The 22,783-nt window shown below is 41.0% G+C and overlaps 1 protein-coding gene across 2 annotated transcripts in view; it reads left to right on the forward strand.

Moving 5' to 3' along the window:
- The window catches only part of Pigu (phosphatidylinositol glycan anchor biosynthesis class U), a 92,184-nt gene that overhangs the window by 31,073 nt on the left and 38,328 nt on the right, over positions 1-22,783 (forward strand). For both annotated transcript variants that reach the window (XM_055602283.1, XM_055602284.1), the window contains exons 5-7: positions 3,856-3,965; positions 6,487-6,587; positions 20,953-21,050. In XM_055602283.1, coding sequence (XP_055458258.1) covers positions 3,856-3,965; positions 6,487-6,587; positions 20,953-21,050 — 309 coding nt within the window. The remainder of the gene's footprint in view (positions 1-3,855; positions 3,966-6,486; positions 6,588-20,952; positions 21,051-22,783) is intronic.

A 22,783-nucleotide genomic window follows, 5' to 3' on the forward strand; every position in this document is an offset into this window, starting at 1 on the left:
AAGAAAGAAAGAAAGAAAGAAAGAAAGAAAGAAAGAAAGAAAGAAAGAAAGAAAGAAAGAGTGGTATTGGCTCACACCTTGTGCTTAATGATATACTATCTAAAATAAAAATTTATTTATTTATTTATTTATTTATTTTTAAATTTATTTTCATTATTTTGTGTGTGGGTGTTTTGTGTGCATGTACGGCTGTGCACAACATGTATGTAGAGCCCTGGAGGCCATAAGATGTTGGATCCCCTGGAACTGGAGTTATGAAGTGAGCCACCATATGGGTGCTGGGAATCGAACCTGGGTCTTCTGCATGGACAACAAGTGCTCTTAACCACTGCACCAGCTCTCCAGCTTCCAAAACAAACATTTTAAAGTCTTTCCTTTTATCAGTTTATTTTATCAAAGGAAAAATGAACATAGCCTTTAACTCACTGTATTGGGCCTCTTGAAATATAATTGGATTTTCATTGTTTATAAACCTTTTTATCTTCAGAGAGTGATTTGGGGGTTGGAGACTGAACACGGGCCCTTGGAAAATTCTAGGCAACTGCTATACCACTGAGCCACACTTGCCAGCCCTAAAAGAATAATCTTAATTAGAAAATTCAGCGTATTGGGCTAGTAAGATTGCCCAGTCAGCAAACATGCCTGCTGCCGATCCTGGCAACCTGAGTTTGGTCCCTGGAACCCACATGGTGGAAGAAGAGAGCCAACTCCAGCAAGTTCTCCTCTGATCTCCATAAGCATACCATGGTGTATGTGAGCTCCTACACACAAATAAGTATGTGTAAAAATGATTGATGTAAAGTTTATTCCTAATTATGTAATGGCCAAGGAGAATTGCATCATGGGACCATTTTCTGTGTCCAGGCTTCTAAGAAGACACATGTGTGTGCCTGGTGCCAGCAGAGACCAGAAGAGGGTGTCAGATACCCTGAAAGTGGAATTACAGACAATTGAGTGTCACCATGTGGGTGCTGAGAATGCAGCTCAGGTCCTCTGCAATAATCTTAACAACTGAGCAATCTCTCCAGCATCTTTTGCACATATGGTTTTGTTTTGGTTTTTGTTCCTCTTTTTGAGACAGGAACTTTTAATCTTTCTCTTGCCTCTATCTCCCAAGTGCTAGGATTAAAAGCATATGCTACCATACCCAGCTCACTATCCTATTTCCTGGTGTACCAAGGTGTGCTCTTATTCCCAAGACTGAATTAAAAATCAAATTTTTTTTCCCTATTTTCAGAGTTCAGATTATTATGTCATCAAACCTCTTGGTTAGAGTGAATGCCAGTTTCTATTTATTTATTTATTCATTTATTTATCTATCTATTTATTTATTTTGTTTTCTCAGTGCTGGAAATCAAACCCAAGGCCAGGGCTCTGTGACTGAGCTATATCTCCAGCCTTTTTATTGTATGTTTTGAGACAGGGTCTTGGTACATAGCTCAAGTGGACCTAGACTTTGTGATCCTTTTGATTCAGCCTCTTTAGTACTGGGATTAGAGGTATGTCTCACCCACATAGCAATGCTGAAGGTAGCAGCTCTTAGTGCTACTATCACGTCATGTACTGCTTTTCTTTTCTTCTTTTTTCTTTTTTTAGTGTTTAGGATAAAACCCAGGGCCTTATGTATGTGAGGCTGTTTACCACTGAGCTACACTCCAAGCCTTTGTTATTTCATTATTTATTTATTATGTGTATGCACTCGTGATGCACACATGTGAAATACAACTTGCAGGTATTGGTTCTCTTTTCTACCATGTTGGTCTCAGGGATTGAACTCAGGTCATCGGGCTTGATGGCAAGCTCTTTTACTTTCTGAGCCCTCTTGTTGGCCCTGTTTGTTTTTAAGACAGAGTCTCTGTTTATAGTTCAGACTGTCCTAGAACTAATTATGTAGTCCTGGTTGGGTTCTAACTCATGTTTTTTCCCTACCTCCTGGGTGATGAGATTAGAGGTATATGCCACCTAGACATCATACTAACTGCTATTGTTTAGATATAATGTTAGCACATGCATCCCTGAAAAGCTCTACTTTATAAAGGGGGGAGGAGTCATTTTCTTCAGTATTCTCACCCCTGCCAAGTTGTCTATGTTCAGCAAAGAATGCCTCCTACCCATGCTCATACAAGCAACCCTAATTAAACCCAACTGATTTCTCTCTCTTTCACACACACAAATGAATATAGAGAGGTTCTGGAAAGATGGCTCATTGGTTAAGAGCGCCAATTGTTCTTCCAGAGGACCCAGGTTCAATTCCTAGCACCCACATGGCAACTCAAAACTGTTCAAAACTCCAGTTCCTGGGCATCCAAAGCCCTCTTCTGGCCTTTAGGGAGGGAAACCAAGTTCAGAGACACATGCCAGCCAAATATCCATAAACATAAAGGAAAATAGAGAGGGGAATGTTGAGACAAAGAGTATAGCAGGAGGAGCTGGAGAGATGGCTTAGTACACTGGCTGCTCATCCAGAGGTCCTGAGTTCAATTCCCAGCAACCAACCATGTGGTGGCTCACAACCATCTATAATGAGATCTGGTGCCCTCTTCTGGAGTGCAGGCACATATGCAGGCAGAATACTGTATAAATAATAAATAAATAAATGAATCTTAAAAAAAAAAAAGAGTACAGCAGGAGTGAGAAGTAGAGAGCAATGGGGGTGTGGCTATGATCAAAATATCATTATTTGCATTTCTGATGTTACCAAAGAATTTTTAAAAAGTCTCCATTTGTCAGGGAGTGTTGTTGAATGCCTCTGACCCCAGCGCTTGGGAGGCAGAGGTAGGTGGATCTCTGTGAGTTCTCGGCCAGTCTGGTCTACAAAGAGAGTTCCAGGACAATCAGGGCTATACACAGAGAAACCCTGTCTCTAAAAACAAAACAAACAAACAAAGTCTTCATTTGTTAAATGGATCCTATTTTATAGCCTGGAAACATTTCACCTTGGTAGGACTTGAACCTTTGTCCTTGCACAGAGTGGTGCTGAGGGGACTTCACATCCACCCTCTCTTCAGCTGTTCGCTCGTGAGATATGAATGCTGATGGTAGCCAGGTGATGTTGGCAAAAGCAACATTAGCCTAATCTGTCCTTTTCTGCGATTATGTTTTCCTTTTGGAACTCACACCCAAAGTTTGTTGGGCTACATCAGGGAAAGCAAAGAGCTTCCACCCCCTATGACTACATCCTAACCCTTTAGTTTCCAGCCACACCAGTCCCCTTTCTTGATCATTGTTCTTTCACACTTCCTCTATGGAAGTATAAGGGAAAACTAAACAAACCAACCTTTGAAATAGAAGAATGAGGAAGGGAACCTGAGATACCTTGCATCTAGATCACTGAAACTGCTTGAACATGTTTTGCTGATGGAATTTGCAAGCCCAGCCACCACTGATGTTACTTCCCAGAAAGACTAAGAAGTGGCTTTGCCATACATTCATTCCTTTGTTTGCCTACTGTGCTAAGTGTTAGGCATACACAGAGAGCAAATTAAGTAACCCAAGCCCTTGTGGAACTTATACTCTAGGGAGGAGCCAGGCAGTGCTGAATGTGTGAGCACTGCCATGAAAGAGTATGTATAGTTGAATGTGTGTATACAGTTAAAGGGGTATACACATTCCCAGGAAGTGAGGGCTTAGCTGAACTGTGTGGGAGTTACCTAGGGGAGAGTTCTGGGAGCATGAGGAGCATTGTCTGTTCATGTGCTGGAACTTGGAGCGGATTAGGTGGAGGAGCTTGAATGGGGCCTAGAGAGTCGGCTTGGACAGACAGTGGTGTGGGGGGCAGGGCAAAGATTTTTGTCTTCTTCCTAAAAGCAGTGGCAAAGCATCTGTTTTATGTCTTGTGAACCTTCCCCCTTCTAGTTCAAAAAGCAGAAACTCCTCCTAGAACTGGACCAGTATGCCCCAGATGTGGCCGAACTCATCCGAACCCCCATGGAAATGCGATACATCCCTCTGAAAGTGGCCCTGTTGTAAGTATTCCCTTACAAATCAGAGCTCAGTGCCAACCAATGCAAGGAAAATCTGATGAGACTTTCCCATGTTGTTGTAGTTTTAGAAGTTTGCAGTCTTAGTCATCTACTATTTGCTGTAGTTCTCTTGCACAACTGGGGTTTTGGCCAGCAAAAAAGACAGAGCCATTCTGTCTCTGATGAGACAAAGACTCACACAGGGACATGCACAATCAGACCCTTCACAAAGGCCTTCTGACTCTGTGCTCCTCTGGGCTCCAACCTGACTGTAACCAGTGTTGCTGAAAGTGGTAGTTCTTCAGTGGTGATGTATCCAATATAGCTTGGTCTTTATGTGGCTCCTGTTTCACATAGCCTCTGTATTTCATGTATGAGTTAGTTCCCTGCTTATAATTCAGAAAATTGAAATAGAATACCCATCTGGGCTAGCTGACCAGCTTGGAAAAGTGACACCAGCTGATGATTTAAGAAGGAACTCTAGGTCTGCCAGTGAGTGTGACCCTCAGGTTGTTTTCGTTTGTGTTTCTAAGATAGAAGAAATGAATTAATCAGCTAGTAGTCAATCAAATATCAATAACATGCTAGTCTGGAGGAACACGTGCTAAACAAAACATAAATTTCCTCATGGAAAAACATGCCCTTAGAAGTGTTTAGAATTAGAAGCTGGACATGGTGTCACATGCTTGTAACCCCAGCCGTAGGAGTCCTAAGGAAGGAGGATTGCTGAGCTTGGGGCTAATGTGTGCTATGTAGTGATACTCCATTTTGGAAAACCAGAGGCCAGGATGGAGCTTTGTTAGTTCGCATAGCACCACAATGCCCCCCTGGCTTTGGTCCCTAGCACCAAATAATCTGGGTGGGGTGGGGCTTGTCTGTAACCCCACCTCTTGGGAAGGGGAGATAGGAGGATTAGAGGTTCAAGGTCAGCTTCACCTACATAGTGAGTTTGAAGCCAATTTATTCTTGGATTCTATCCTGGGAGCAGGATACTCTTTAGGAGCCTTTGCCCTGTGTGTAAATTTCCTATTCAGGGTTCCAGGTAGATGTCTAGGTTGCTGCTTCTTCAGTGTCACCCGCTATTTAGAAATGGTTTTGTGTTTTTTCTCCTATAAGATAATTTTGGTATATCAGTTTTCAACTACATATTTCAGAAATTTGATGGGAAGTACTCTAATAGGACCAATGGTTTAGCAACATAATGAACCCTTATAGACTCTTGTATCCCCTGAGGGTAGTTTCATAATAACAGTAGCCGATTCTTTAAAGGTTGTGTAACAAGTCTGTCTGATTGCTGGGAAAAACAAAAAAACAAAAACCCACCAAACCTCCAAGAGTTCCTAGACCTTTGGTTTTAGAACTATTAATCTTATGTTTCTAGGAGATAGTATTATTAGATTTACGGTTTTTATTTGTAAATAATTATTATAATCTTTTTCTAAGACGCTGGTATGTTTCTTCCTTTCTGATAGTAAGAATTATGTAACTAGCTTTTCTTCCTTTGCCTGCTGGAAACTCAACCAATTAAGGCCGCTTATTGTACAGCTGTAGCTCTTTGATTTTCTTAGCTTTGCTTTACCTTTTCTATATCCCCTGGTCTTGATTATGATTGGTTTTACTTTATTACTATTTTTGTTATTCTCATTTTAGCTGATGCAAATATTTCATAGAAGCAGGACAGAAAAAAAAGAGAATCCATTCTGACTATGTAAGACTTTCCAACTCAGAAACTTCAGATTCATTTTCTGATTCCATTCCTTCCTACCTTAGGGGCAAAAGACCCCAGATTAATTCTTTCCTAATAGGAGGTCAAAATGTCCTGTGAAGTTCAATGCCAGCTAGCTTGTAGAATTTAGAGGATATTGTGTTCATGAGTCCGGTTCAGAGGATACTGCTTGACAAGAAGAGGGCTTAGTAGAAAAGGGCTTTAGAACCAGGAAGATCTGGTTTTTGAATGTGTTTAACAGCTTTTAAAAACTTGGGCAAGTTTTTTAAAAACTGCATCTCAGTTTCCTCATCTACAAAAGTAGGATCATGTTGCTGGGCCAAGTGGTACATACCTGATTCTAGCACTGAGGAGAAGGAAGCCAGAGGATCAGGAATTCAAGGTCATCCCCAGGTCAGGGCTAGCTTGTGCTACATGAGACTCTGTCTCAGAACCAAAACCATACAACACACACATACGTACACACACACACACACACACACACACACACACACACACACACACACACTCTTTCTCTCTCTCTGTCTGTCTCTAAAACCAAAACCAAAATTAGAATGTTTTTGCTAGTTTATAGGATCTTTGTGATTATTAAGTAGAAATATGACAGTTTTGCATATGTCTTATAGCATAATGTTGAGTGCCTTCATTCATTCACACCCAGTCCCATTTTATCCTCTTCTGTGTGGGATAATTTTCTAAGAAGTTTTCTTCTTTTTGTAAATGAGTGAACTTAATGGCCATGGTGGCCAGGACTCACTAGTCAGGCTTATTAATGACAAATATGTGTGTTTTCCACAGCTATCTCCTAAATCCCTATACAATCCTGTCTTGTGTTGCCAAGTCTACCTGCGCCATCAACAACACCCTCATTGCTTTCTTCATTTTGGCCACAATAAAAGGTAAGGCCCCCAAGAAGAGTATAAAATATACAGGGCTTTATTACACTTATGCCCTGGCTTGCTTGCTTATTCATTCATCTATTTATCTACTCATTTATTTATTTATTTATTTATTTATTTATTTATTTATTTATTTATCTATCTATTTATTTATTTATTTATTTATTTATTTGCTTATTTATTTATTTATTCATTCATTCATTCATTTATTCATTTATCTATTTATCTATCTATCTATCTATCTATCTATCTACTTATTTATCTATTTATTTATCCATTTATTTATTAATTTATTTTAAGCTGCACAAGCTGACTTGGTAGAACACATACCCATAATTCCAACATCTGGGAGGTTGAGATAGTAGGATCTGAAATTCAAGGCTGGCCTATACTATATAGCAAGGACTTGTCTCAAAAACAAAAAACCAATCAGAGGCAGACAGATTGCTGTAAGTTTGAGGACAGCTTGGTCTATAAAGTGAGTCCAGGACAGCCAAGTCTATACAGAGAAACCCTATCTCAAAAATCACAAACAAACAAACACAGCAAAAGAACAGACAAAACAAAAACCAATATATTTTTTTAAATTACACACAAATAATATAAACATATAATTAAAAAATTAGATAAACCAAGAGAAATAAGTTAAAGTCCTGAAAACCTAACACTCAGAGAATCTCTGTTGTTTTTAAAAGTTCCGAAGGAATTATAATGAGGATGTCAGTCTTCTGCAGCTCTAGTCAGCCTTATTATTGTCTCATGCAAAGCTTCTGTAGAAGCAGGACAGAAACAGGGAAGAGTCAGCCCTGGCTGTGCAAGATGTCAAGGCCAGCCTTTGTTGTGAGTCAGGCTGCTGGAGGATGAGCTACTAAGCCTCCTGCCTCCTCCTTCTGAGTACCGGCATCATAGGCTTGTGCCGTCACTCCTAGCTAGTTCAGCTTTCTTGGAGCAATACTTTGCTATTGTTTACATCTGTGTTTCTGAACTATATAGCTACCTTATGAATGATAAGTTTTAGACATTTTAAATTTTGTTCTATCATGAAAAATGGAGCTTGATTTACTTACTTATTTATTTATTTATTTATCTATCTCTCTATCTCTCTATCTATCTATCTATCTATCTATCTATCTATCTATCTATCTATCTATTTATTTATTGTTTTTCAAGACAGGGTTTCTCTGCGTAGCCTTGGCTGTCCTGAACTTACTTTATAGACCAGGCTGGCCTCAAACTCAGATCTGCCTGCCTCTGCCTCTGCCTTCCTGAGTGCTGGGATTACAGGAGTGTGCCACAGTGCCCAGCTAAATGGATATTTCTTATAGTACTTTTATACCAATGTCCCTGCTTCCTCTTTGTTTGATTATATTATATTTCAGTTTTGATTAAATCAATAATTGGGTTGAGTGTATGGCTTGGTGGTAGTACATACTTAGCATACATAAAAGGCTTTTGCTTTTAATCTCTTGCACTAGTACATAAATAAATCTGGTCAGTACTTACATTTCATAACACCATGTATATTGTCTACTGCTGGGCAAAGTAGTAACTATTATTACTTTTACTTTTTAGCATTACTTTTGTTTTTTTCTATGTGATTATTCTTATACAACACCTTATATTTCCTGGGATTGTTTCTGTTTTGCTTTTAATTTTATCTATTTTTATGTGTATGCCTGATATGTTTGTGCACACACGCCCTGGTGCACATGTGTGGGGCACAGGACAACTCTGCATAGTTCTCTCCTACGTTTTTGTGGATTCTGGGATGGAATTTGGGTCATCAGATTTTACAAGTGCCTTTACCCATTGAGCAGTTTTTTGTTGTTGTTATTTTTTTTTTTTTTTTTTTTTTTTAATATTAATCACAGGTCCATTGAGCTGCCTTGCTTGTTTTGTTTTGAGACTGTGTAGCCCTGGATGGCCTGGAACTCCATATGTAGACCAGGCTGTCCTTAAACTCAAAGAGGTCTGCTGCCTCGGCTTTCCATTGCATTGGGATTGTAGGTGTGTGTCACCATTAATTGCTGAGCCATGTCTCTAGCCCCCCAAATATACATTTTTGTTTCATTTCTTTGAGACAGGGTCTCACTTTGAAGCTTAGGTTGGCCTAGAACTCAATTTATAGCCCATACTGCCCTTAAAATGCCTTTATCTACCCAGTGCTGGAGTTACAGATGTTTGTCACTGTACCCAGTTTTAGAAAATGTGGAGGCTGGAAAGATGGTTCAGCGGTTAAGAGCACTGGCTGCTCCCCTAGAGGATCTGAGTTGGATTCCCAGCACCCACATGATATCTCACAGTCATCTGGAACTCCAGCCCTAAGGGACCCAGTGGTCTTTTCTGGTCTTTACAGGTACTGTATACACGTGATATGGAGATTTACATGCAGGCAGAGCACCCATACATGTAAAATAAAGATAAAGGTTAAAGCTTTAAAAAGAGTATTTTTCTTTTCTTTTTTTTTAAGGCTACATTTTGATCATGGCATGAATTGTGACATACAAATCATTTACTTTGATTTTTTTAAAAGATTTATTATTTTATGTATATGAGTGTTTTATCTGCATTTACATCTGCCAGAAGAAGGAATTAGTTCACATTATAGATATTTGTGAGCCACCATGTGGTCGCTGGGAATTGAACTCATGGCCTTTGGAAGAGCAGACAGTTCTCTTAACTGCTGAGCCATCTCTCCAGCCCAGTATTTTTCTTATAATTTATTCATGGTGGTATAATGCTAGTTTTATATATATACTGTTATTTCAATGAGGTTTCTGAGGAGAGGAACTATAGTATATGTGATTGAGCTGCCATTTTAACTGAAAGCCTCTTCCAGTCACACATGGGTTATGTATTTCCAGTTTTCTCCCACTCTTCTTTCAGATTTTTAGGTACTATTATAACTAGTGCCACAAAAATATTATTTTGGCCAGGCGTGGTGGCACATGTCTTTAATACTCCAGTACTTGAGAAGTAGAGACAGGTGGAGCTTTGTGAGTTCAAGGCCAGGCTGATCTACATAGTGAATTCCAGGACTGCCAAAACTCCATAGTAAAATCCTTTATTCAGGGAGGCAGAGGCAGCCTGAGTTGGAGGCCAGCCTGGGCTACAAAGCGAGTCCAGGACAGCCAAGGCTGTACAGAGAAACCCTGTCTCGAACCTCCACCCCCTCCCCAAAGAAACTATTTAGCTCATACTTGCAGTTGCCTTGGCCATGGTGTTTTGTCACAGCTGATCATATAGATCAGCTAATCCATATGGATGTGACTTCTCATCAGTTTTACTGTGGAACACTTGTGCATCAGTAGCTATCTGGAGTTTGCTAATCAAGGTATGGCCTCACTCTGTATGTCTGTCATCCTCCTGCGTCAGGGACTAACATTTCTTACAGGAATGGAAGCATCAAGCGCAATCAAGCATGACTTTTTAAAGTTTCTGGTTGCTTCATTTATATTACTATCCCATTGATCAAACATAACACATGGACCAGTTGTGGTGACATGTGCCTATAATTTTAGCACCCAGGAGTCAGAAGCAGGAGGATTGCTACAAATTAAAGGATAGCCTGTCTGTAATAGCAAGTCCTAGGCCAGTGTGAGTGGCAGTGAGATCCTAACTGAAAAACAGAAACAGCAGAAAAACAAAACAACAACAATGGGGAAGTATTTTTTGTGTCCACTATAGGAAGGCGTTGTAAGGTTGGCAGAAAGCCTTGGCGTAGGGAGGGATGGGAAACCAGCTAGTAACATGTCCCATGTATACCAGTGACACTTTATCTACTGTGGTTTTTTTTTTTTTTTTTTTTGTATTAGTTACTTTTCTATTGCTGTGACAAAACAGCATTACCAAGGCAATTTACAGAAAAAGTGTTTATTTGAGGCTTGCAGTACCAGAGGTATAAGAGTCCTTCACATCATTGTAGGAACATGGCAGCAGGCAACAGGCCTGGAGCTGGACTAGCTGCTGAGAGCTCACATCCAGTCCTATAAATAGAAGCAGAGAGCACACTGGAAAGGGCACACTGAAACTCCCCGGAGATACACCCAAACCAACAAGGTCACACCTTCTAATCCTTCCCAAACAGTTCCACCAACTGGGAACCAAGTAGTCAAACATATGAGCCCATGGGGGAGGGGACCATCCAGGCTCATCTCAAACTTATAGTCCTCTCTCTTTAGTTTTCTGAGTGCTGGGGTTCACAGCGATTATATCCAGATATTATTTGGGTTTTATTTTGTTTTTATAAATTGTATTGATTACATGTGTGTGATCATCATATATGTGCATGCCACAGCACACTTGAGGTGAGAAATTAACTTCCCACTGTGGGCTCTGGGGGTTGAACTCATGCAGTCAGACTTGTGTGCCAAGTGCTGTACCTGCTGAGCCATCTCAAGGACCTAATCTGAGTTTGTTATTTCTTTGAGGCAGAGTCTCACTGTGTAGCCCTGGCCTCAAACTCACAGAGCTCCATCTGCCCCTGCCTCCCTAGTGCTAGGATTAAAGGGATGTGCTGCTTCAACCAGCTCAAGTCTGTTATTACTGAGTATTATTTCACCTTGTGAATGAATATATAAAGTAAGATTTAAGTTTTAATTGTGTATATCTGTGTTTGGGGGGGTTACTCAGAAGAGAGTGGTGACTCCTTGGATCTGGAGTTAAAGATGGCTGTGTGTGCTGGGAATTGAACTTAGGTTCTCTGGAAGAGCAACAAGTGCTATTAAACACTGAGCTGTCTCTTTAGCCACCCCTTTTCACTCCTTTTTGAGAAAAGGTTTTGGTATTTAACCCAGATAGACTTCAAATTCACAATGTAGCCCAAACTTGATTCTGAGTACCTTAGCTTCCCGAGTGCTGGTGTTGTAGATGCGTTTCAACCACCATGCCCACCTTAGAAATTCTTTAATCTGTTTCTGCTTTTTGGTATTTAGGTTATTCCTAATATTTAGCTGCTTAAATAATACCAAATTAGCTTTATCAAGTGTATTCATTTCTTTCATTCACAACCAGTTTTTTTTTTACAATCAATTCTAAAAATGGAATCAATGTGCTACTACCTCATGATTTCTTAAATTTGTTGCTAAATTTATATTTTTATAATATATTTCTATAATATAAGAATTCTTATTTTCAAACAGTATTGCTTAATCATCTGCAGGGTCAAGAAATAGTCATGTAAATCAGGTATCATGGAACCATTTCTATACATTGTACATAAGTGTACATAAATGTATTACAGGATGGCACATAGAATGACTCCGCTTTTCATAAGACATTGCTTCTTCTAGATTGCTTATGATGTTCTTTCTTTAGGTCTTTAGTTTTATTTATTCGGTTATTTATAATAATTATAGCCTGGGATGTAGCCTAGTGATAGAGTGTATAGCATGGATAAAGACCCCAGCGCCAATCTCCAGTACTGAAAAAAATACCAATGTTGTATAGCCTGAATTGTCTCGTTATGAAGGTTGTGGCCATTTTGCAAGAAACAGTTCTTAACAATAAAGAATTTTTACTGTCTGAATATTCTCTGCCTCAGTCTCTGTCTCTAGAGGCTAAGCTCAGATAGGCAGCCCCTTCACAAGATACACTGTGTTCACAAAAAGAAGGGGTATATGCTGCACCCCACCAGAGCACTTGCTTTTGGAAATTTACCCTTCTAATTTTTTAGCCTTATTAGGGGTCTTGTGAGGTTGTTCAGCCTTAAGTTTTTGGGTTCAAGGGATGCTTCTTGCTCAGCCTCTTAAGTAGCTGGGAATACAGGTAAGTATCATCATGACCAGCGCTGAATATGTCACTTTTGTTTATTATTATGATGACTGTCATTGTTGTTATTATTATTGATATGTCACTTAAGGCAGAGGCAAGTGGATAGTTGTGAATTTGAGGACAGTCTAGTCTACAGTTTGAGTTCAGGACAGCCAAGGCTACACAGAACAACCCTGTCTTGGGGAAAACCAAAAGATCTACTTAAAAGGCAGTAGGGTTTCAAGTTCAAGGCCTACCTTTGCTTACATGGCGCATCAGAGGGCCCGTCAGCTAACTTAGTCCCTGTCTCAAAAATTTAAAAGTAATGCCAGCTATAGTAGCACATGCCTGTAATCCCAGGTTTGGGAGGTGGACACATGAGAGTCAGGATTTCAAGGTCATCCTCAGCTATGTCGTGAGAAGTCTGAGGCCAGCCTGGGTTGCATGAGAACCTGTTTTCAAAACAAACAAACTGTAGAAAGAGCTGGCCAGTTGGCTCATCAGGTGGAGGAGCCTACCACTAAGTTGACAATCTGAATTTGATTCCCAGGACCCACATGATGGAAGGAAAGATACAACTCTCACAAGTTCTCCTATGGCTTCCATATTCCCTCGTGGACATATACAAATAATTTTTTTAAACTGGAAAAAAGAGGTTCCAGGAAAATCTTAGAGCTATAGTTTTTGGTTCCACAGAGAGGCTTTTTTATTAAGTGGCTCGATGTCTGTTGAATAAATTCATAGCCATTTTTACAGTGTTTTACACCAATTTTGTTTAATACTTCACAAACATTTCAAATTGGCTTAATAAATTTGTATGACCCTTTTGGGAGGCCATTTATCAGTAGCCTTAAAATGTTTGTATTTTGGGGGTCTGGAGAGATGGCTCAGTGATTAAGACCATGTATTGCTTTTACAGAGAACCTGGGTTCAATTCCCAGCACCCACATGATAGCTTTCAAGGTTGTGGTTCACGGAGTTTCAAGGTTTCCAACACCCTTTTCTGACCTTCAAGGGCACCAATCACATATGTGGTACACATATGTTTTTACAGGCAAAATGCTCATACATACATACATATAAATAATGAACAAATAAATATTTTAAAAATGTTTATTTTTAAAAATTTATTAGCTTTTTGTTTTTGAGACAGTGTCCTGGAACTCACTGTGTAAACCAGGCTGGCCTTGAACTCACAGAGATCTGCCTGCCTCTGCTTCCTGAGTGTTGTAATTAAAGGCACGCACCACCTTCCCTGGCTTCCTTATTCTACTTTTGAGGGCCTATCCTGTAGTAATATAAAGTGTTGGGGATATAGCTCACTCGGTAGATAGCTTGCCCATCATGCACGGATTCCTGGGCTCGATTCCCAGCACTGCAGAAATTTTGTGTGATGGTGTACTTTCTAAACTAAAACACACACTTGTCATTTTCTTTGTACTTTTCATTTTAATTTTAAAAATTAGAAGTAGTTCAAGCACTTGTTAGAAGTAAGGGAAATTTAAGTATACCGAACAAAAATCAAATCTTCACCCTACCCACCTCTCCATTTCTCTCCATTGTTCTGAACCCTGGCTCTTCCCTGTTGCTGGACGTTTGTTTTTCATTGCTGTCTGCTATAGAGACTATCACAGTGTTCCTAATCTATTGAAATATTTGAAGAATTCTCTCTTAGCTGAATCTCTCTAAACCACTTAGACTCTTCAAATATATTAGTAATGCCTAGTAATAGTTTATTCAGTAAAACAGGGTCAGTCGTACATTCCTCAAGCCCTGCTTCTACATTTCATGTTTACATCGCATAAACAGTAAAACTAAAGCTAGTGTAATTCGCCTTTATTTACTCTTTGGCTTCTTGAGAGGAAGCCTCCCACGGGCCTCTGTTTATTATGTTTTAGATACAGGCTGAGATCAAGATGGTGGTGCAGTGATACAGAGCGGTCTGGAGTGAGAGTGTCTGGGCTCATATCCATTTCCTCATTTGTGAGATGAGGATGGTCATAGTTACGGAAAGGCCTGTGATTTATGGCATGTGGCATGCTCATAGTCCTGTGTGGAACAGAGTGGGTGCTCACTGGCAGGACAGAGTCGTTTTGTCCCTGGAATGGCTATCCTGCTTGGAGACAGCATTCTCTGCCAAAGGAGCACAGCTGGGATGTGAGCACATGGGCTCTGCCCCGAGCTGCTCCCCTGCCTCCTGTTGCCTCCGATGCTGGTGCAATTTCCTTTTCGGATAGTCCTGTGGGACCTCGGACAGTTTGGCCAGTATTCCAGTCTGTCACACTGCTGCTTGCCCTGGGACAGGTCACTGTCTGCAACCCAGTCTCTGACTCTGTGTATCCCTTGCTAAGTCCATGTCCTGAGCCAGTCCCCTGTTTGCCTCATTCCTGTGTCTCTTTCCTGCTCTGTCATGCTGCTGTACCACCCGCCCGGGGCCCTCAGGAAGGTGTAGTCCCTAGAGGCACCTTCTTGCAGAGACTTGTTTTGGCTCCCACCCTCATGCAGAGTGTTGGAAAACATTCAGAGTTTGATTGGGTAATGTTGTTCCCTGATACAGCAGTCAGTCCTCATATCTACCTAGCTAATTTATCCTAATATCTGTGATGAGGCCAAAGTGAAGATTTGCTCATGTGGGCTGCACTAGCAAATACTAGTAAGTTGTATCATTTGGGGGTAAAACTCATGTCTTTCTTGTCACAGTTCTTCCTGGTTAGGCATTATTTCAGTTGTAGACCTGACGATAGTTATTTTGAATTATTTTTGGAACTAAACCCATCATTTTCTGACCTTTGCCTGCTTTTTGTGACTTTAGATGGTAGATTGAAACTTTTTTATTGAAGTATATCAGGTGTACACACAAAAATATATAAAAACTGGCCTTGGAGTGTAGCACGGTTGATAGAGTGCTTGCCTAGCTAACATAATCTCTAGCAATTCATAGACTAAAGGTGGTGGGGCTAGACCTGTGGACCTAGCACCTGGAAAGTAGAGACAAGAAGATCCGAAGTTCAAGATCATCCTCAACTACATTGCAAGCCCAAGGCCAGTCTAAGCTATCCAAGACCCTGTCTCAAAAAGAAAAAAGGGAGTGAGTTTTCTCTTGTGGATGCTGGTAACATTTTGCCATTAATCTGGGTACTTGTGCTCATTGTTTTGTAAAGCTTCATTTATCTTTATACTAACGGCTCTTGCTTTTCCTTTTTTGTTGTCTTTGTTTTGTCTTGATAGAGAACCTCAAGTAGTCTGGGCTAACTTGAACTCATTATATAGTGAGGCTGACTTTGAACTCCTTGATTCTCTAGCCTCCATTTCCCTTTCCTGGTAGTATAGGCCTTCCTCACATTGCCTGGTCTCCTGGTTACTCCTTCCAGGCTGCCCATTTTGCCATGCTGTGTTAGTCAGCATCCACTGTTCCAAACTCAGCGTCAGTGCCAGCTTCCCCTGATGGGCGTGGCCTGCTTCCACCTACTTGCTTACATTTTGTTTTGTTTACTGGGAGCTCCATGAGGACATGAACTGAGTCACCCATCTCCCTGACATGAGCATATGTTTGACACAGCAGACTCTGGCAGTGTGTGCTTATTGCACAGTTTGTCTGAAATACTTGGCCACCTTTTTCTTTTCTTTTTTTTTTTTTTTATCTTCCCTGCCTCTGTGCCAACCACATATCATTCTAACTAGATACCGGCTTCATTCTTTTTACCTTTTATAGATATCCTTAAAATTTATCAGCTCTTTCTAAATATTTGTAACTCCAAGTACCTCCATGCCTGTCTTATCATCTGACCCCAGACACCAAGCCACTGGCTGCAGTAGCCCATCCCTCTCGCCCAGCCACCTGGTCATTGTCCTAGAAAACACCAACACCAGCCGACTGTCATTTTGTGTTCTCGGTTGCTCATCTGCAGGATTTTTCCATTCTAAAGTCAATTTGTGTTACGTCTTCCTCATGTTACATTGCCCTCTGTAAATGCTTTGTGGCTCCTTCCTCAAGGACATTGGTTTGCCTTATTGTGTATGTATGTGGGTTTTTGTTTTGTTTTGTTTTGTTTTGTTTTTTTGAGACAAGGTTTTTCTGTGTAGCCCTGGCTGTCCTGGAACTCACTCTGTAGATCAGGCTGGCCTCGGACTCTGCCTCCCAAGTGCTGATACTAATGGTGTGGGCCACACATTCAGCTATGTGCTTGCTTTTAAAAAGGATCTGTGTATTATGGATGATGTTTATTCATCTAATCAGTTATGTATTCATTGTGTGTGCTACAAAAAGTGAAAGTGATTCAGAATTACAAAAGACTTATTACCCCTGAGAAATTCCAAGACAGGGTGGAAAGGGCAAACTGGCATTACTAGAAGACAGCAGATAAGTCTCCTTTTTTTTGCTTGTTTGTTTTTTTTGTTTTAAGATTTACTTATTATTTATGCAGCGTTCTGCCTGCAGTGTATGCCTGCACATCAAAAGAAGGTACCAGATCTCACTATAGATGGCTGTGAGCCACCCTGTGGTTGCTGGGAATTGAACTCAGAACCTTTGGAAGAACAGCCAGCATTCTTAACCTCTGAGCCATTTCTCTAGCCCCCCAGATAAGACTCCTTAACAAGAGTTAAAAGGATGGACTGGGGACAATTGGGCAACATTAGGCTCTGTACTTAACCTTACTTCAGTGCCTTTGTTTCTACACCTGTGAAATGAGTAGAATATGTGATTTTATCACAATAAATGTGTCACAAGAAAGTGAGCTGAAAGGAGTTCTTTCCCAAGACTGTTGTGATGTTTCCCCGAAGGCGTCTTTGAGTCTGGCACATTCCTGAGATAGACATTACACAATGCATGTCACCTAGTAAGTGAGCAGTTCGTGTTAGCTGTAACTACTTATGTTAACTCTGTTTGGGTTCCACAGGCCACTGAAGGGTGACAGGAAAAGGGCACAGTCAGAAAGAATCGCCTGAGCACAGACACAGGAGTAGGAAAGCCTGCTGTTTTCAGAACCTATGGAATGGGTGGTGTAAGTGGAAGGCAGGGTGTGTGTGCCGGTGGTAAGGGGTTAAGCAAGAGAGATGAGACAGAGAGTGGGGATCTTGCTTACTCTTGGAGTCTGAACTGAATTTGATTGAGATGGGACTTTCAAGTCAGTTTGGTCTGTCTGCCCCTCTTCTCCAGGCTGGCCTTGAACTCTTGAACTCACAGAGATTTGCCTGCCACAACCTCCCAAGTGCTGGGATTAAAGGTGTATGCCATCACTCTCTGGCTTTTTTTTTTTCCCCCTTAATGAGCCAACTTTATTTATTTCTTGCATTTGAGGAACTCTAATGGCATTCTTGCCTTGAAATTTGTTGGTATAGTCTTTGCAACCAAACACTTTATGGGGTTTTCCCTCTCGATCAACTCTGCAGAGGCCCACCCATTTTCCTAGTTTCTTGCTGTCATCAAATTTAATTAGTTAGATGTGGTGCTTAGCACAAACGGCCTCCCCCAACCTGACATACATAGACTTTCACAAATGGATGCAAGCGCACAAAGATGGGCTGGGTACATGTCTAAGTCTTTGGCAGCTTTGAGAGATCCACATGGTAGGTCATTTGGATGACAGTGTTTCTCAGTACCTCTCCTTGTAAAGCAGGATGAACAATCCCAGCAGCCATGCCTTGTTCGGCCATGGCAGTGGGTTATGGATGAAGTCCAATCCTGAATGCATTTGAGCCTCTGCTGCCACATGACATGGCAGTAATGGGAAAAGACTGTTTTTGATTTTTGAGACAGGGTCTCAGGTAGCCCAGGTAGTTTCAGCTAAGCCAGAGATGGCCTTGAGCTACGTATGCTTCTGCCTTGCCTCTGGAGTGATGAGGTTACAGGTGCGCACTGCCACACCTGGCTAAGTCTTTGTAGATAAGTTACAAAGAAGAGGCTTTTGGTGCTTCTGTGAAGGAGAGGCCAAGCAGAAAGAGACTGCTGAACCCTGGTGACAGATGGGAGCAAGAACTGACCCACACTTCAGAGGTGGACCTGTGGGCTTGGGGACTGGTGTAAGAGGGGATGTGGAGCCGCAGTAATCAGCTGGACTTTGATGCCACTTCTTTCCTGAGATGTCCATGCAGGCCCTGGGGATGTAGCTCAGTGGTAGAGCACTTGCCCAGCAAGGTCCTGGGTTGCAATCCTTAGTACTAATAAAACAGTTACAATTATTTAAGATACTATCCAAGGACTGGACATGGTGGCAGATACCTGTAATCTTAGCACTCAGGAGGCAGAGGAAGACAGATTGCTATGAGTTCAAGGCCAGCCTGGTGTACATAGTGAGCTCAGGACATCCAGGGCCAAATCAATTAAGTAAGTAATTAATTATTTAAAAAGAAGGCAGACTACTTTTTCTTGATCCCCAGAGCACATTTTCTAAGACATTTCTAGGCTCATTCTACTCCTCTATTAACCTTTTTTTCTCTCTTGGGTCTTATAGACAGCTGTTACAGACAAGCAATTATTGATCTTAGTCAATTAGAGCAGGAGGTAACTGTGTTTATTTCTCTCTCTGATGTCTCCTGGGGCAGAGAGTGAGGTGAAGGTCGTGTGTTTTAGGCTCCCCACTCTGACAACACATACATGGGTCTTTCTTCTCTCCAACTACCAAATATGTAGAAAAGCATGTGAAATAAAAAAAAAAAAACTCTCTATAGCATTTCCCCACTGTAAGCCAATTTCCCATAAATTGTTATTCATATTTTTTTGGCAAGGTCAAGGAATTTTGAGCCTACTTTGCTTTGAGCTGTAGCAACATACCTTTCTCACAGGTGGCGCGTCCCTGGCTCAGGGTGACTTGGTTATGATTGCACAGTCTATAGCTCAGTAGGTGGGAGGAAGCCTCTCTTGGTGTCAGGAGTTGGCTAGGCCTGTTCCCTTCTCTGCTCAGTTGTTTTAGCAAGTACCTGAAGTCCAGAACGTCTTGTCTGTCACTCATCAGTACAGTGGGTCAGCATTGCTCCAGTAATTCTGTTCTTTGTCCTTTACATCCAACCTCCTCCTTTCTCTGCCCTCTTCCCACTTACTGTTTTCTGTCCGTCAGGATTATTTTTAGTGTGAAGAATAGAATGTTCAGCGTTCTTTTTGTCTTCTTCCTTGTTTTTTTAAAGTCCTTTTTTAAGATTAACATATGAAATAAATGGTTTCATCCTGGCATTTCATACATATGTGTCATTATACTTCATTCTCATTTATTCTCCTCGCCCATATCCTGTGTCTCCTCCAGCTTGTTCCTCTTCCTTCCCAGTTTTTTTTTTTCTTTTTTAATTACATGCATTTCGTTACTGTATTTCCCACCTTCGTTAAGCTCTTTTTCCCCCTATCATTTCACACGTTTCTGGCCTTTTTTTTTTTTTCCCCTCTCATGGTGTTTCAGGTATATAGACTGCTTGAGGGTGTGGTGAGATTGCCATCAAGTAAAGAGACTAAACAGTATGTTAATGAGTGAAGGACCATCCTGCTCATCTCTGTCTGTGTGTCCCTGGAGCTAGGTTGGGAAAGATGTAAACTTCATTGGACTGAGTGGAGTGAGGGGGTCATCTTTCTGTGAAACAGCATTGAGATGATTTCTGCTATTTTTTTGTAAAGAATTGATCTCACACCAGAGGAAACATGTTACATTTTATAAGGAAACGTTTTATAAGCCAAAGTCATTAGGAGACATGGGCTTTGAACCATTATTTTCAGCTGATTTCTAGGTCACTTTGAAACCTGTATTGACTCTAGCCTTGGTTTAAAGGTAACTCGTTGTCTTAAAACATCTGAAAGGGAATAGCTGTTGTTTTAGCAAAAAGAAAAATCAGTGCCTTTCCTAGAACACAAATAAAACATGTTAATTTTTGAAAGTTTTTAAAAGAGAAGCTGAGCCTGTAGGCATAAGCTTTCTCCCTTAAAATTTCATTTCTCAAGGTATTGTAAGTTTCTTCTCATCATCACAGAGTCTTTCATTACATGTGTAATGATTTCATGGCAGTCCAGTTTGTGTAGAGGATAGACTCATTATTAATGGAACAATGTACTCTTAGCTGGATGCAAGGGCTTGGAGGACTGAGACAACAAGATTGCTGCAAGGTTGATGCCAGCTTAGGCTGCAGGGTGAAATCAACCAAACAATCAGAAACATCAATAATATGCTTTTATTTAGAAAAAAACCCCACAAAAACACATGGCTTCAAGATAAAGGTGTTACAGAGTGATGAGGTGTTATGAAATCCAGAGGATTAGATTTCATAGCTCAGAATATCATGAATTGCAGGTTTGGTAACTTGGTGCGTTAGACATGGACATTAATAGATGTTATCTGTTTGTAACTCTTCGGGTTGAGGTTTTATAAAAACCTCTCTGGCTCTGAAAAATCCTTCAGGAACGTGTCCATGGCGTTTCAGGTTGCTAAAGGTGGTTGATTTTGACTTCCGTGGTTTCCTTTCATGGGAACTAAGCCAAGTACTTTGGTTCTGTTTGAGTTTGCATAGCATCTTGCATATCAGGAAGCACTTGGCAGGTAATTGAGCAGTTAGTAGTTTCGTGTTGATATGGACTTGTTGAGTGAAATCCTGATTGACAAGGTTGGGTTATATTCCACACCTTTGTTTCTTTTCACAGGCAGTGTTTTCCTCAGTGCTATTTTTCTTGCCTTAGCAACATACCAGTCTCTGTACCCAATCACCTTGTTTGCCCCTGGACTTCTTTATCTCCTCCAGGTAAGCACTTGCTGGTGCCAGGGCCCACGTGATAGTTAGTACATGGCCTGGTCCCTTTTCAGCAGGAGGCGGGTGGTACAGAGGGGGGAGGTATGGGCCACCAACAGCATGTCGAGCTACGGATGTAGCTCAGTGGTTGGATGCTTGACCAGCACACATGAGGTCCCGGTTTAATCCCTAGCACCACAAAACCAAAACCAAGCAGATTTTTTAAAATGTTGCTGGGATTGGGCCTTGAACTGAAGATCTTTCCCTTCTATTTGAAAAGACAAAGACTAATATGAAACAAAGGAGGCTTAATGGTCACTAAGTTTTAATTGTGTCTGTCATTGCAAGTGTGTAGGGACAGTTCACTTAGAATATTTGTAGTTATCTGGGTGGCACACACACCTTTAATCCCAGCACTCACTTTAATCCCTGCATAGGCAGAGGCAGGCAGATTTTTGTGAGTTCAAGGCCAGCCTGGTCTACAGAGCCGAGTTCCAGGACAGCCAGAGCTACACAGAGAAACCCTGTCTCAAAAAACTAAAAAACAACAACAACTTTAAAAAAAAAAAAAAATATATATATATATATATATATACACACACACACACACACACACACACACACACACACTTTGGATCTATTAAACACTGCATTTTCTTTGTTTCACCTAATATACATAGACCTCTTTGAGCTTGTTTATGTTTTTTTTTTCTTAATTAGAGCACTTGCCTTACAAGATTCTTACAATGATTAAACAAATTGGCAAAATTTAAACTGTGTCTGCTATTTTCAATAAGCCATTGATTTCACACTAATGAAAGTGCTGGTAGGTAGTATCCTTTTTTGAACCATTACATACCAATCTGCCTTACACCATTGCACCTGGCTGACCTCTACCCTATTTTGGAACCCAGGCCACTTTGCAATGGCAAGAATGTCATGAGTGGTCACTACAGATTCCAGTAACTGAAGAGTACCAAGGGCTGATGGGTGGAGAACAGCCCACATGGAGCCCTCTGCAGACACCATCGCATTTCAGTTTTAAAACACTTCACGGGGTAGGTTATATTGTTAGCCAAAGATAATGAAATAGATTTCACTTAAACACATGAATTAAAACTGGAATTTGGGGAGGCTCAGTCACTCTCCTAAGCCATCAAATGACAACACTGAGCTGTGAGCACAAGCATTCCGACTTAGGAGTTTCCAACCATCTCTTTTTTTCAGTTTATGAAGAACATTCACCTCAAGCTTAGGATGTAGGTTGGTAGTACAGCACAACAGTCGCATTCACAAAAGGCTCTGGGTTTGATCCCTACTGCTGTCCCTACCCCATCAAAAGGAGCACACATCAAATCAAAAGTTAGGCACTACATGCAGGACCCAATGGATCCAAGTCTATTCTGAGAAGAGAAATGTTTGCTGAAGGTGTGTAGTTGGCAGCACTGGGGTTCAGATCCAGGGGAGTCTGGTTTACCGCGAAGGCGTGTAAACCTCCACTCCTGCCAGTGCGCATGTGTCATCGTGCTAAGTAACTTGGTGGTACTGAGAATTGCATATAGGGCCGTACCCCTGCCCGTCGAGTACTTGCCACTAAGCCAGATCCTCAACCCTCTTTTACTTTTTCAAAAATTTGAAACACCATCTACTAAGTTGCCTAAGCTGGCTTTGTACTCACTATTTAAGGCAGGCCTTCTCAGTAACTAGTATTACTGGCTTGCATTAACGGGGGGGGGGGGGGGGGG

Source organism: Psammomys obesus, unplaced genomic scaffold, assembly GCF_907164565.1.
Source record: "Psammomys obesus unplaced genomic scaffold, mPsaObe1.curated_primary_1811, whole genome shotgun sequence".
Taxonomy (NCBI): Eukaryota; Metazoa; Chordata; class Mammalia; order Rodentia; family Muridae; genus Psammomys; species Psammomys obesus.